The 15,529-nt window shown below is 41.6% G+C and overlaps 1 protein-coding gene across 1 annotated transcript in view; it reads left to right on the forward strand.

Moving 5' to 3' along the window:
• LOC108035907 (nuclear hormone receptor FTZ-F1) overlaps positions 1-15,529 on the forward strand; it is a 44,497-nt gene that overhangs the window by 21,398 nt on the left and 7,570 nt on the right. The window contains exon 3 of the mRNA XM_017111673.3: positions 8,906-9,448. Coding sequence (XP_016967162.3) covers positions 8,906-9,448 — 543 coding nt within the window. The remainder of the gene's footprint in view (positions 1-8,905; positions 9,449-15,529) is intronic.

The raw sequence follows: 15,529 nt of genomic DNA on the forward strand, positions 1-15,529 counted from the left end.
GTAGGAGTTATTAGGGACTCAAATAAAAATGAGGAAATGGGAAATAAATAGTAGTAAATAAAATTACAAAACATATTTGAACTGAAGAATAAGTTTAATGTAGTTAAGATTCCTCGAAGTATCTAAATACCTTTAAACCAAACTATGAATTTCCTTTATGCTATTTTTTGGGGAAGTCCCGACCCTATGTTTGCGAGGGCCCACTGTACCCGGCCCACACTCACGCACATGCCCACGTATAGGCCCGATTTCCGCTCTTGGAGATCCCAACACACGCCCCACAAAATTTCCCATTGACCCATTAACATGGAAACCAGAAACAGAAAGTGAAACAGAAGCGCACAGCAACAGACCCACACACTCGCACACCCAAGTGTGTGTACCGTGAAAATAGAGTTTGGAACCTATCCTAAGGCATTTGTTGTTATTTTATGCTCCAACAACAACAACCTACACCAACATGGCAACAGTTTTCCATTTCAGCGAACCGGAGGGTTAATGAGCGAAAGAGAGGGCGTGCAAGTTTCCCCCAGGCGCACAGCTCTCTGCCTCGCTCTCTGCAGGGAGTGGGGAGGGGCGGTGGCGGGATGTAGGCCTGAAACGAAAACGAAATCGAAATTAATCTCTCTAACATAGACCTGAATTTGTACAACAAAAAAGTAGGTCAGCTGCGGCAGCGACGTCGCCAACACAAGCGCAGGCACACACACCGAAACTCATACAGCAACACGCTTTCACTTATTACATTATTCAGGCCCCAAAAGCCGAGAGCGGCGTTGGAGCCAAAGAGCGAAGGAGAGCGCCCGCTTGTGGGCGAAACTTGTTCGTGCTGCCGCAGTCGACGCCGGCGCTGCGCTGCCTCTGCCTCGGTCGATTATTTCATACTGAAAGCAAAAGTGATCTGTGAGAGAGAGCGCGAGGGAGAGCGTGTCAGAGAGAGCCTCTCCCAGCCCCACTTAACCCCCCAGCGCCCGCTTCATTGCCGGCTTGTCAATTAAGCAGTGGGGGAAAAATGTTACAAGGTTTCGTTTCAGGTTAAGACGAGTTTTTTGTTTCTCCTTTTCAGTTTTCTTGCATCTTTTTTTTAACTTTTGCATGAACAAATTTTGTGTTTTCTAAATTTAGCTCTTGTGTGTGTGCGTTGGTGTTTTGTTTTGCTTGCGATGACGACAATGCAAGACAAGAAGAAGAAGATGGCACCGGAAAGGTGGGCGGAAGGGGGAGGGAGTGGGGTTGAGGGCAGAGACGTTGCTTTTCGACTCGTTTTTCTTTTTCCCAGTGCGTCGTCGAAAAAAATAAGTGACCTGCCTCATTTGAAATTTGTTTGCGGGCGGCTGGCAGCGTTTTCCTTTTCTTATACGTCTGGCGATGCAATTCAAAAGGTTATAGGTCGCGCCTGCGTTGGGGTTAAATGAGGGAGGGGGCACAGGGGCGAAGATCGCGGGGTTTTCAACTGAAAACTAAAACATTTCAGTCCCACATTTTAAACGTTTTTATAAAGATGATAAGGATGAGTTTTAGTTTAGAATGTACTGATCATCTCTACCTTTATAAAAGGACCTTTTACTTACCATCTGCCTTTGCTGTTTTGCGGGGTTTACCTTTTAAAAACACTTTTAAGGTCCTCCGATTTTTTAAGATCTAATTCAGAGGACTTTTTTTGTTTTACAAATAAAGTTTTCTCCCAAATTCTATTACAAAAATGTATTCTACCTAAATCAATATCTTATTGGATTAATTTATACTTCGGTTTTGCAATAAAGTTGCAATGTATATCGGTTGAGTAGACTAGGAAAACTTAGCTTAAAAAAAAAACAAATTTTAAGTTTATTTAAATATTTTAATTTTTTATATCTGCCCTGTTCTTATAAAATATATCATTTTCTTTGTTTTATACTGACGATACCTAAGCACAAATGTTTCTTATTAGTTTTCATAAAATCGTGCACCCACTGGTATTTATCTTTTTCAGTCAGGCTAATCCCTACACTAGCCACATTATCCAGAAAATAATGGCTAGTACAGCACCACACGAAAGACAAGCAGTACTAAGATATGGCAAAAACATCAAATGCTCCCAGCAAATCAGAGTTACAATACCCGAGTTGCCGAAAAACTCAAAACATTTCGCAATCGTCACATAAATTAAATTTTCCGACCGCCCCCTAATCCAACCATTTGTTTCCTTCAAAATTATTCAGAATTAAGCCAACGAAAACTAACTGCGGATTGCGTAAAGACAAAACCCGTAGCAGAGCCGAACAACAAATAAACAAAACCTTCGACGGCTCACAAAATGACCAGCAAACCGAAATGCGAATCGGATTCCAAATCTGATTCAGTGACCAAAATAAAAAACAGCAAGAAAAGCGGCAGATAGATAAATGCAGTTGGAACAGCAATTGAAGACCGAATTTTGGTGACTTTTCGTATGCGGTGCACGTTCCCAGTAAATTTTATACGTTTAATGTTTTATTATGAAATTAAACGAAGGCAGCCGCCGTCAGTCGGTCAATCCCTCAGTCATTCCGTCAGTCAATCGTCAATCGTCGGTCGGCGTCCAGTCATCGCCGAGCAAAAAAGTTACAAAAAACCCGAAATAAAAAACAGAATACAGTTGAAGCCGACAGTTAAAACAGTTGAAAATTCGCTGTGCTTTTTTCTACCACACGACATTAACATTTGTGCCACCAGCGCAGGCGACAAATCGCCGGCGATAGGGGAAATTCGGGGGGCTGGCCTAATGTTTTGTTTTCTTGTGTTTCGGCAGTCAAGCGCGAGCTTGCGCACATTTTTGGCCAGTTTAATGTGCTGCAAAACATCTCACAAAAATGTCGATTTCGGTTTGGAAATGGCAGGCCAAAATTACATAAATCGTTGAGAAATTATAATATAAATCATTTCGAAAAATACCTCTTTAGCTGTAATGCGTTTATTATATTTATTATATTTTTAAAACTTTTAACCGGTTGAAAGTCCTAGCAACTGTGGCCGATTCCTTCCTTTACCTAAAGTGTAAACTTTTTAAAACTTTTTAAACTTTTTTTTTTTAAATATAATTCTATAATTATTTTCAAGACCACTATCTAAGACTTAATTTGTGTTATACATTTTATTGGAAACATGTAAAAATGTTAAAATATTTATATTATAAATATATTTATTATTTATACTTTAAAAAAAAGTTATGGAATATTGGTAATGAAATCCAAAGATCTTAGTTTAAGTTAAATATTATTTAATACAAATTTTATAAAAAGAAAATTGTGAATGAATATATTACGCAATGTCTGCTGAAATATTTTCCAATGAGATCGTGGGTGGAACTGATAATGGCATGTGGCTTGAAAATCCTCCCATCTTAGCTCCTGACACATGGGCCACCTGTGGCCACTGTACAGTGAGGCATTTTGCGCAGTCACTGTCGCAGGGTACGACTGAAACTCCGTCAGCCAGCGATTGACAAACAACTGTCGAAAAAGTCATTGCGCATGCGCACAAGTCAAAAAGGCAAACGTTGGCGCAAACGAAACAAACCGAGAACCGCCGCCAGCCAGCGGACCCAAAAGAGCTAAGATCTTTTACTGCAGACACATACCGACGGCACACGTACAGTGTACGTACATACAGACGGACATATTTGGGCAACGGTTACACGTAGCCATTTAAATGGAGTAGCGAAGTGGAAGCTGAGGCGCTGCTGGTGCTGGTGCCGCCGATGCAGAAGTAGGTCTCCGCTCCTCTCGCATCCGTATCTCCCGCTCGCTATCGGACAAACCCCAACCGAAACCCAAACCTGTTTGGCGCTGGCATGAATCAAACAAACCGAGAGTGAGAGTGAAACAGTGCCACAGCGGCGGATCGAACAATAGCACCTTTCGAAGAAGTGAAATATATTTGCATTTTTAACTTAAAATTGAACTTGTTAGACCAGGAATAGTGGCTTTGTTTTGACTAGACACTGTTCACCCAAGCTAAGAATCAATTATATGCTTATGCAGTATAATTTGTTAGAAATAGTAGTAGGTTATAGAGAAAAAACATCACTTGTAAATGTCGGATTCTGCACAATCAAACTTTTATATAAAAAAGAAGAAAATGATTGAAAAACAATTCTGTTCAGTCTCATTATTGGATATCCAATTTGGGTTATAATATCTAATAATAACATTTACAGAGCACTTACTAGTCGGCAAAGTAACAAGCTTCGGATAGATGAAAAACATAGCCTACTTTTTGGGGACTGGCCTAAAAACAAAAAAAGGGGATTGAGAGACGGTGTTGAAAAATCATCCAATTCATGTGATCCTAGCATCTTTTTACACCTCGCTGGCCTAGTACATCTCTGCTAAAATTGTTAAAAATCGATTTAAAATGGTTTAGTGCTATTTTGTCGGCCTGGGCTGTGCACAAGCGTGTGCCTTTGCTACGTGTGTGTGTGCATGTTGTCATTACCTGCTGTCCATATGATCAGAGATCCAAAGTCTTGTTGGCTACGGTCACGAACATTTTTTCTTTTTCTTATTTTTTGGGGAAGGAAATGAAAAGTTGCCTTAGTCTTTGCTTTTGTTTCTGTACTCTTTCTTGGGTAAACTTTTGAGTGCGTTTGGGTATTTCGTAAGATCACCATACACATATGGCATACAGCAATGCCCTAGCACATAGCACGCCGGTGTGGTATTTGTGGAGCAGTGGAGAAGAAGCAGCACGAGAAGACTGAGCCGAGTCTCTGTCTCAGAGCTGCGTCTTCTTTCATCTTTGGTAATTGAGCGTTGAAATGTTGTAATGCCCCAGCCCACATGAAGGTGGCAAACGTGTTTAAGTTTTTTACGCAAACAGCGGAGCAGGGAGCGACAGAGACACGTTTTCTTGGGCGCCGTTGAAAGTTCCCTCTTAACTGCATTTTGTGCACTTTTCTTCTCTTTGGGGCTTTGTTTCTGGGGTTTTCCCCGACTGTCTCGTTCCTGCTTTGATTTTTTGTATTTCTGCATTTTTTGAGATTCATATGTTGCATTTTAATGGGTGATGGGGCCCTTTTCTCGTGTCTTCGCCTTTAGTTCCGTTTCGGGTTAGTCAAGGAATCGGACTTGGACTTGCGCTTGATTCAGGCCTCGGACTCTGGGGAGTGAAAGTTTATTTTGCCGACCACGTCTTATTATATGGTAGGTATTGTATGCATATCTGTGTGTACTCCATGCTCCTTTCGGCGAAACCTTACGCAATCGCTGGGTTTCTGCTTTTTAATGGTCTCGCCATCGCAGGGCTTGCGTCCTTATTTGGGTCCGCGGAGTTGTTAAAATCTTGCCTTTCTTAATGAGTGATTTAGCAGAGGTTTTGGGCTGCGTTAATTAGCCGTAAAATATTACGTATACGCAGCGCTAATTGTTTTCTGGGAAGGTGAAGGGAGGAAGATTTGCAAGGGAGATAACGTGAAAATCAGTTTTGGAGGGTAATAAAATTAAATAACTTTTCAAATTACCTGCGAAAAATTTCGTTTTTTAGCGATACAAAAATGTGTATCTTTAAACCACTCAAAATGCATTACCTATCAACTACAAAACTAAAACAAGAAAATACATCGAAGTAAAGTATACATCTGTAAGTAATAATCAACGAGCTAAATAAAAAATAAATTGAAATAAAAATGATTTTCTTTTAAAAATTAAATAAATATATACCCGTATTTCTTGGCAGTAAATTATATCAAAACTAACCAAAGTACCAAAAAATATGCTGATTAGCTGAGGAATGACAAACAAGCTTGACAAAAGTTCCCCATCGCATTTTCCTAACTGCATTTTAATATTTTAATATAATAACACCCGAAGAAACCGCGCCGACACAATAACTTTATATTAAACCAGCAAAAGGCCCAAAGCAGTGCTTATTAATAAAACCATGAATAGGCGAAACAATAACAAAAACGTAGAAATAGGAAACGAAAACGCGCCACATGAAAACCGTGTCATGAACAAATGCAACAAAACCAGCAAAAGCAACAATGAGAAACCCACAAACTAATTGAGACCAAGAGACGGACGCAAAACGGAAAGAAAAACGAAGAAACTAAACCAGCAGCTGCAGTGGCAACAAAACCCAAAATCCAAGCCAACAAAAAGTACAAAAAACTGCCGAAGAAGAGACCCAAAAAATTCCCAGTTTATTTGAGTGAGTAAGAAATTACAAAATAGCCACTTGAAAAGTTAAGGCTTAAAGGCTTTCATAATGCCGTTCATTTGGCTATACCCACAGTGGGGGGCGAGAGAATATAAACAACTAACTTATAGCTTCCGGAAAAAAAATGCCAGTAATAATGTAGACACAAAATTAAATAAGAAATAATAATATGCGTTTTTTATTTATTTTTATTTATTATTTATTAATGCTAGTATATAATATTAAAATTAATATTCAAACAAAGAAGGGGCTCTGGTTGCGTTTTTTAATTTTAATAAACTGTTTTAAAAACATTTTTTTTATTTTTCAATCTAATTAGTATGTTCAGCTTGTAACATTTTTTATTTCTGGATGTTTTCATTTTCTGGAAAAGATGTACTGAAATATTTAATTTTTTACAGTCTTGATAATTGTTAAAATATCATAACAAAGTGATAACATTTTTTTCAAAATGTAACTATAATTTAATAGCAAGTAACTGAAAGATTTAAATATTTAATTATGGCCCTTCGCAATTTTTTTTTCCGTGACTGTGCTTCCGAAAGAATGACGTGCTGTTGTTGCACTGTACGGCGGAGTACAGTGGCTCAAAGCTACGCCAAAAAGTTTCACTTTCGCTTTCCGTTTGGTTTGCATTTTGGCTTGAATTTGAGTTTCAACAGCAAAAACAAAGCCCCCAAAAAAAGGGGGGCACTAAGTCAAGCCAAGCAGCGCTGCTGCTCTCTATTTGGCGGAGAGCGAGCGAGGGGCGGAGGGAGAGAGAGCGCAGCTTCGTTGAAAGTGAAACGAGCGCGAAACCGACGACCCACCGAGCGTATACGTAATAACCGAAATGGCCGACTGAGAGCGAGAGTGACGCCGTCGACCGAGCAGCGACGCCGACTGCGGCGCGGCAGCGACTGCGACGGCGACGCCGGCCGAGCAGCGTATTGCGGTATCCTCGCCGTTTACTTGGGTTTAGTCAATCGAGATACGTGGTTGATGTTGGTCGTGTTTTTCGCATAGCTATCCACAGAACACAATAAATATATACACACACAGCAACACACACATGCGACAGGCGTTACACCTAACGAAATATTGTTAACAACAAACGCGCGCGTGTGAGTGACCCAAATATCGATCAAAATAAACAAAAAGCCGTTGCGAAATAGATAAAAGGCAGTCGAATCGCATGCACCAAATACAAATACATCAAGCACGAGTACAAGTAAATTGAAGCCAAATCCCACTGCACCTCACCCACACCAGCAGAACAGCCCAAGGATTATGTTCTCTTGCTGCGTTGCGTGAGTGTGTGTTCAGTGCATCAGTGCATCGGTGCAGCGGTGCATGTGTGCGAGTGCAATGCAATTTGTTTAAGCAACAAATCCGAATCCCACATATAGTGCAATAAAGTCGTGACCCACTTCCAATCAAAATGCAAAAGTGAAAACATACTAAGCAAGCCAAAAGTGTTTTACATCTCGTTTCAACTAAACGCACACAATCAAGCCATACACATATATATTCGGTAATATATGTAAAGTCCTACCTCTGTCCAGGCGAACCAACCAAAAGTTTATAAACAAATCATCCTTTTGCTGTCTACTCTACATATAAATATACATAAACCTACGTAGATCTATCTCACTCACCTCGTCGAAGTACCTGCAAAAAGTAACAATTCAAGCAAAAAGCTCAACGGATAACCAGGCAAAAACACGATTCTTCTGAAGAAACAATGTTTACGAGTATATCAACTGCTAAATAAGCGTTAAAACCACCCGCGGGGCTTGTTAGACGGTTTTCTTGCAAAGAAAACACACCTCTTCTAAAGAACCAAACAATTCCAAAACATTTCTGAAATACATTTCTTCTAAAGAAAGTAAAATATAGTATAATATAACTACTGTGTTAAAGGTATTCAAAGTATGCCAAGATATTATGATACATTTTAAGCATCGCTGTTAGAACCGAGCAAATCACACCTTGTGGCAGAACCCAAACACTCTGTTCAACAATTGGCCTTAACGATGTGGCAAATAAAAAATGTGCAAAAATTGAGTGCAAAAACCAGACCACCGTACGTAAACCGCAACCTATTTTACTACCAAATCTAAGCCAACTCGGCCACGCAAGTGCTGGTGACTACCAAGCAAACCGAAAGCCGAGAGCGAAAAACAATTCAGACTTCCGTCCAGGAACACATCGTCTAAAGGGACAGCCTCCTCGCCCTGAATTCTCCCCCAAAACGTACATGAGATGTTATTAGAAATGGACCAGCAACAGGCGACCGTTCAGTTCATCTCGTCGCTGAATATATCGCCGTTCAGCATGCAGCTGGAGCAGCAGCAGCAGCCCTCCAGTCCCGCCCTGGCCGCCGGCGGCAACAACAGCGGCGCCAGCGGCAGCAACAACAACAGCGCCAGCGGCGGCAACACCAGCAGCAGCAGCAACAACAACAACAACAACAACAACAACAACGACAACGATGCACATGCTCTGACCAAGTTCGAGCACGAGTACAACGCCTACACGCTGCAGCTGGCAGGGGGCGGGGGTGGGAGTGGCAGCGGCGGCCAGCAGCACCACACCACCCACCACCAGCAGCAGCAGCACCAGCAGCAGCAGCAGCAGGAGCACTACCAGCAGCAGCAACAGAATATCGCCAACAACGCCAACCAATTCAACTCCTCGTCCTACTCGTATATATACAATTTCGATTCACAGTATATATTCCCGACAGGCTACCAGGACACCACCTCCTCCCACTCGCAGCAGAGCGGAGGGGGCGGTGGCGGCGGCGGCGGGGGCAACCTGCTCAACGGCAGCTCGGGCGGCAGCTCCGCCGGCGGTGGCTACATGCTGCTGCCCCAGGCGGCCAGCTCCAGTGGCGGCAACAACAACGGCAACCCCAATGGCGGCCACCTGTCCTCCGGCTCCGTGGGCAACGGCGGCGGCGGCGGCAACGGGGGCTCGGGCGGCGGCGGAGGCGGCCCGGGCAACCCCATGGGCGGCACGAGCGCCACGCCGGGCCACGGCGGCGAGGTGATCGACTTCAAGCACCTGTTCGAGGAGCTGTGCCCCGTGTGCGGCGACAAGGTGAGCGGCTACCACTACGGCCTGCTCACCTGCGAGTCCTGCAAGGGATTCTTCAAGCGCACCGTGCAGAACAAGAAGGTCTACACCTGCGTGGCGGAGCGCTCCTGCCACATCGACAAGACGCAGCGCAAGCGGTGTCCCTACTGCCGCTTCCAGAAGTGCCTCGAGGTCGGCATGAAGCTAGAGGGTGAGTTCGGAGTTCCATATTCCTGTTTCCTATTTTTGAAAATTTCAGTCAATGATGGTTGTAGGGATTTTCACTAAAAAGATGCTTCAGGTTAGATCTCTTTAGAAATAGCTTTTAGCCTATGTGGTTGGTCTTGGGGTTTTTAGGCAGTGGAAAACATTGACACTAAATGCAGGATTTAGATATTCTGTTTTTAGAAGTATTATAATATTCTACCTTTACAATTAATGAATATTCCTTCGTAGCTAAAAGTTTCGTGACTAAATTTGTTGTTATCAGAGCAAAAATATACCATTATTTCATTGGAAATGCTTTAAAAATAGTATTCCAAATTTGTTAAATTATTACAAATTTTAGTTTGTCTACCGTTGCCGATTTAAAGTATTTCGGAGTTTCTAAAAGTCGATATCTAAAAAATGATTTTAAATATTTTTATATATTCAATTAATAATTGGAATAATTTAATGTTTTGTAAAAACTTTAAAATGTACAATTTAAAAACAACAATTTTGTTTACCATTTTTTAGCTCGATATTGGAACTATTAAAATACACATTGAAAAGTAGGCGAAACTCCAAAACCAAGATAAGCAGTTCCTACTGTGGCTTTGCAGTTCCTTTGACCTCCTTATCAGTTGAAAACACTCCCCTGTTCATATGATTCACATGAAAGATCTTTATATCTTCCAGATCGTTTTAGACTCCGTAAGAGTCAACTTCAGCTAGAGTCACGTATTTTTCCCTGACCCTCGACAACAATTGTTGACAACTTGCGTATGAGAAATGTCCCTGAGGAAGCAGTAAAAAAGTCATTATAATGTGTGTTTGACATTGGCAATTTCTAGAAAAGTGATGTTGCTCGATTATTTTATCGCAAGTGAGGTACATTATGCTAATCGATTTTGATTGCATCTTGGCTGTAGAAAAATTGGTCTTGTGGATAGATTTGAGTACTAACCAAGAAAAGAGTCTCTATTTCAGTAAATTTATCACCTCCTTTGTTCAGAAACGCCTTTTCGGGTCCGATTGCTGGTTCCCATAGCAGGAGCTAGGATTTGTTTTTTTCTCTTCGTTTAATCTGAATAAATATGTTTTGGAAATATCACGCAAAACATAAATAATATTCCCCAGCCTCTACAACCAATAATTGCACTTTTAATATTCATCGAGAAAAGGGCCTTTCGCCTTTGTTCTCGATTCCTTTGACTGCTGTTTCCGGGTTTGGCCCACTGCTCTTCCGGTGGAAACGACATTTGCAAAGACGAACAGCCAATTCCGACTATTGGCAGCCTCAACCACGACCCCTTTTCCGCGCAGTTCGTCCGTTTGTAGGGGAGTGCACTTGGTGCACTTGTGTGTAGGGCCTCGAGTCCTGCCTGCAGTTTGGCGTTCGGCCGGGCCGCTTCTGCAGTCGAAATGGAATTAAATCGATATCCTTATTATTTATAAATGCGCAGGAACAAAGCCTACAAATGAGGCGGCCAGCACTGAACTTCTCTCGGGAATGGTTTCTGCTGGTAGTTCTGAACTTCGCTTTAACTGCTCCGGTCTCGAAGGAGTATCCACGAGCTACGGAGAATCGCTTGCTTAAGAATCGCCGGCGCTCGGAGTGAGTGACTCAGCGCAGATTATGCAAAAGTGCATTATTGATAGCCTCGCGGGGCCGTGCTCCCATTTCGGATTCGGGCACATAAACAACGGCGTTAAAAATGTATTTATAAGTACGTTTCTGCGGCCGCATCCCAGACCTATCCCAATTACTGATTTCGCCGCCTGGCTCGTTATTTTCGAATTTTTGTTATTGTTGAGAAGGTCGGTCAGTCTGCGGTTCGTTTTCGCCTCGTTGTTGTTCTTGGCTCTGTCACGTCTTAATGACGCCAGCTTTTGTCATTGTTGTCACTGCGTCAACATTCGCTTTTTATTACACAAAAACGCTGTCTCTCATTTGCCTCGCGCTCATTTACCTTTGGCATGGCTTTTTTGTGCTTTTTTTTACTTGGATTGGCTCGGAGAACGATTAGATAGATAAATTAAAAACTATCAGATACATGCAGTTTTACATGATTTTAAATGACTTACAAAATGTATCTTCTTTTAAGGATCTATTTATATGTTATTTTTTGACAATACTATCATAGTTTCAAACCGCCTATAAAACCTTTTTCGGAAATCCTTTATTTAATCACTTTATTTTGGCCCGACCTTTAGGAATAACGCATTCATTTTAATTTGCCCAAGTCCTCTCGCTCTTTCATACATTTTGCACTGAAATTTAATCTCACTCCCTCTTTTATATTTGGCTTCGCCTTATTACTTGCATAATTACTTTTCGTGCCTCGGAAATTTTTACCTCATTTTCCCACCCCTCTATTTGCATTATTTTTTGCGAAAGTCAAAGTGGGATTTAAGGGAAAACTTCAGCCCCACAGTTGAGAGGGCCCCTAACAAGCATGTGCAGTGCACATAGCATGGCACGGTGCACAGACATGTACTGCCCTATGTACTGGGGCGAGATGCCTTGTGTGGGTCCCACATATAGGGAACAGAGTGGACGCGGTGTGCCTGTGTGCGTGCGTTCATGCACCGGTCCCAAAAGAATTCCACGCCCTCACCCACAAACAAGCCTCTGCCGGCGCCGCTGCCGCGAGAGAGCTGGGAGAGGAGAGCGGAAAACTCACGACCAAAACAAAAAGCGGCAACCCGAGAAAGAGAGGCTTGACTCTCTGGCACAGTTACGTTACAGGCTTTGTATATTTGTTCCTTTTTAAAACGCATTTATATTAAGGTTCTTAAGGTTGCATCTTGAAGTAATGATAAAAGTTTGGAGACCATCATGAATAACATGTATCTGTAAATATTATAAATAAAATATGTAAAATTTAAATTGCACTCAGCAAATAGTATTGATAAATAATAACTTAGTAACTGAAAATGTCTTTTCATGCGCATCTTTAAGGTAGACCCATAGAGTGCGTACTATAGTTGTATTGAATTGCACTGCTCTCCTTTAAAAAATTGTTTTGAATTTTGTAATATTTTTTTTTTGTTTTTCCTGACTGACTGCTTTTGTGGACTGGATTCAAACTAGCGCAAGCAATTTCTGTTTTGCGTTTTTGTTTGTGACTTATCATTCGAAACGCGCTCTTGCCTTGCCACATGTGTGTGCTTGTGGGGCACCGTCAAACAAACTCTGAAAACTATTATGCAAAGTGTGAAAAGTGTGAAAATTGAGATTGCCGGGCGTTGAAATTGCCGTTGGGTGGAGTTTTCAGGCCTAAGATAAATTGTTAGAGGTTTTAAATGTAACATTCAGTGCCTACGAACTCGCCTTTTCCTGTTTGCTTATTTACAATCCTGCTATTCTGTTTAATAATTTAATTTTGAGAATATTGTTTTTCTAAATTAAATAAATTGTTATTTTTTAAAATTGTAAAAAAGTTGATATGTGAATTGTTGATAAATGTGTTTCAGTTTGAATGTCTAGCATAGCTTTGTATAAGATAAAATAACTATGTTGTCCAAATTACTAAATAGTTAATTATAACTTTTATTAAAACAATTTTTTTTTTTTTAACTTTCCTGTTGCCTATTAAATCGAATAACTTCGGAAGATATGGTTTTACTTCCGCTTTTTTTTTCTTTTTCATGGAAACACATGACCAACAAATACTGTCCATCAAATTTACAAGTACTCGAAACATTTTTTTGCTGTCTTGTGGCGCTGTCTCACACACACAGCAACAGTCACTCAAGCGGCTCTCCGCTCACCCACACAGCGAGCACTTGAGTCAGCGGGGGCAGCGCAGTCGGCGGCGACGCCAGCAGCGGCAGAGGCCGCAAAAACAACGTGTGTGCAATATGCTCACTCGTACGTATATCAATGTATCGCCATCTCAGTTCCGCCTTCGTGTACTTGGCCCATAGTGCCATCTCTTGCGCTCATGACCTAGATTCCAAAGTGGGTTTGTGTGCGTGCACGTGATATGGCAAAATGTTTGCCTCTCTCGGTGCTTTTTTCTCTGAGTGTCGGTGTGTAATCAATGCAACATGTAGTGCGCTCTGCTGCGTGTGTGAGTGTATTTTATTTTTAATACTCACTGAATTATTACGAACGTTTTCGCTTCGTTGTTGTCGTCTCTCGCCGTTTGCCTCTTTTCGTTCCGTTCCGTCTCGTTCCGTCCTTCCGTTCGCCTCTGTTGAAATCTCTTTCGTCAGCGGCGCTGCCCCTCCCCCTCCGCCACCGCCCGCCGATCCCCCAGATACCCAGATACTATATCTCCCAGTCGGGCTTTGGCTTTGGTCTGTATAATTGCGGCAATTTTTAGCCGCTTTTGGATTTTGTGACTCGGGTTTTGTTTTGTGTTTTTTATTTCAGGGGGCCATAAAAACCAGCGAGACTTTCGGCTTAGCTGGATATTATGACTCACATGGCTCGCATGCCATATGTTTTTGCTACGGAGGCAGGGACAATAGGGATCTCTCCACCTTTGTTGAGTTTAATTGAGAGTTTTGCTTCATTTGGTTGCCGAGCGGAGTTTGGGTAGCTGAATGTTGTGATGTGATTTCTTACGACTTCTTACTTATAGTTTTTGACTAATAGTCAGTTAGTAGGCGTTTATCAAATCTGGAAAAGGAATACCCTCCGTATACTTAATATTATGTATACGACTAGGTTTCTGAGGATCTGCCACTTAACTTCATTGCTTCCTTGGGTGTTTTTCAAAAGACATGCTTAATAAAATTAGCTGGAGTATTGGTTTTTTGCCAAAGCCAAAGAAATTCCTAAGCATTAATTAAAGAATCTTCAATGGCAAATTGATTTTGTTTAAAAATGAAGTATCTATTCCTTGAGTCACAGACTCTTTCCCTTCTGTGAAGTCAATTAGAATTTGTATTTTGAATTTGCTTTATTTTATTTTTAGCCGTTCACACTGCGTATACTTTATATAAGTACGAATACTCTTTTAAATCAATAAATTATTTATAAAATCACAAGCATAGTTGGAGCAGCTTAGAATTTGTTGCCCGTTAAATTAAGTGCAACTCCGCAGCAACATCCGCTAGGCATACTAAGCTGAAAACTAAATCAAAGAGTTACTGACACGCACCAGTGACCCAAAATAGTTTCAGCCAAATGGCGTATGTATGGGGCGATTAGCTTTAAAAGTAAATGCTTTAAACTGGAACGCCTACAAAAAAAGGGCAAGTGACAGGCCGTTTATTGATTTCCCAGCTGGCTAAGTGAGGAAACCTCCAAAATTCGAAGAAAAGGAAAAGGGGAAGGGCCACAGGGTGGGAACAGCTTTCAACAAACATTTTGTCGTATACAAATTGAGCCACTTAACCCCACACGAAAAGACAGCCAACAAAGAGGTGAAAATCCAAATAAAAGCCGAAATTGAAAGTGAAAAAATGTCGCTAGGAAGTTATGTAAGAGCCAGCTTGAAAAATATAGTAAATGGATCAACAAATTAGCAGGCAAATACGAGAAGGGAATGATTTTATGAACTCCATAAATTCCCCATCGATTGACGAAGTATTTCTTGTATTTATTTCACCTTGCCCAACATAAATAGACTCGGATACAAAGCCGGAAAAAGGAAAAGGCCATAAAAAGCGGCTGTAAGTCGCCCACAAATACGAACAACTTTCCAACACCCCAGAGAGTGCGAGTGAGAGTGTGTGCGAGAGAGAGTGAGTTTTTCTTTTTGGGAGAGTTGGCAGGCAACAATAATGGCCGTGTTGTCCCAGTTTTCACACACACTGTCCTTGACCTACTCCACTCGACAGCAACAACAAAGTTGTCTAATGCGGAAAGCCTCTCAGTCTTTGACTCTTTCTCGCTCTCCCTCCGTGTGTGCCTTTGATGGTGTTTGTGTGCGGGGCGGGGAGAGAAATGTCGTAATAGAAAGCGCTTTCGCGTTGCCAAGCCAAAACATAATCGAAAGAGAAAGAGAGAGAGCGGCAACTGCGGCGTTTGAGAGCGCATTCGAGATGTTGGCCTCTGGCACGCACACCAGCCCGTTCCAAATGCATATGTATGTTGATTATTTGTAAACAATACGCTTGACCTAAATTACAG

Source organism: Drosophila biarmipes, chromosome 3L, assembly GCF_025231255.1.
Source record: "Drosophila biarmipes strain raj3 chromosome 3L, RU_DBia_V1.1, whole genome shotgun sequence".
NCBI lineage: Eukaryota > Metazoa > Arthropoda > Insecta > Diptera > Drosophilidae > Drosophila > Drosophila biarmipes.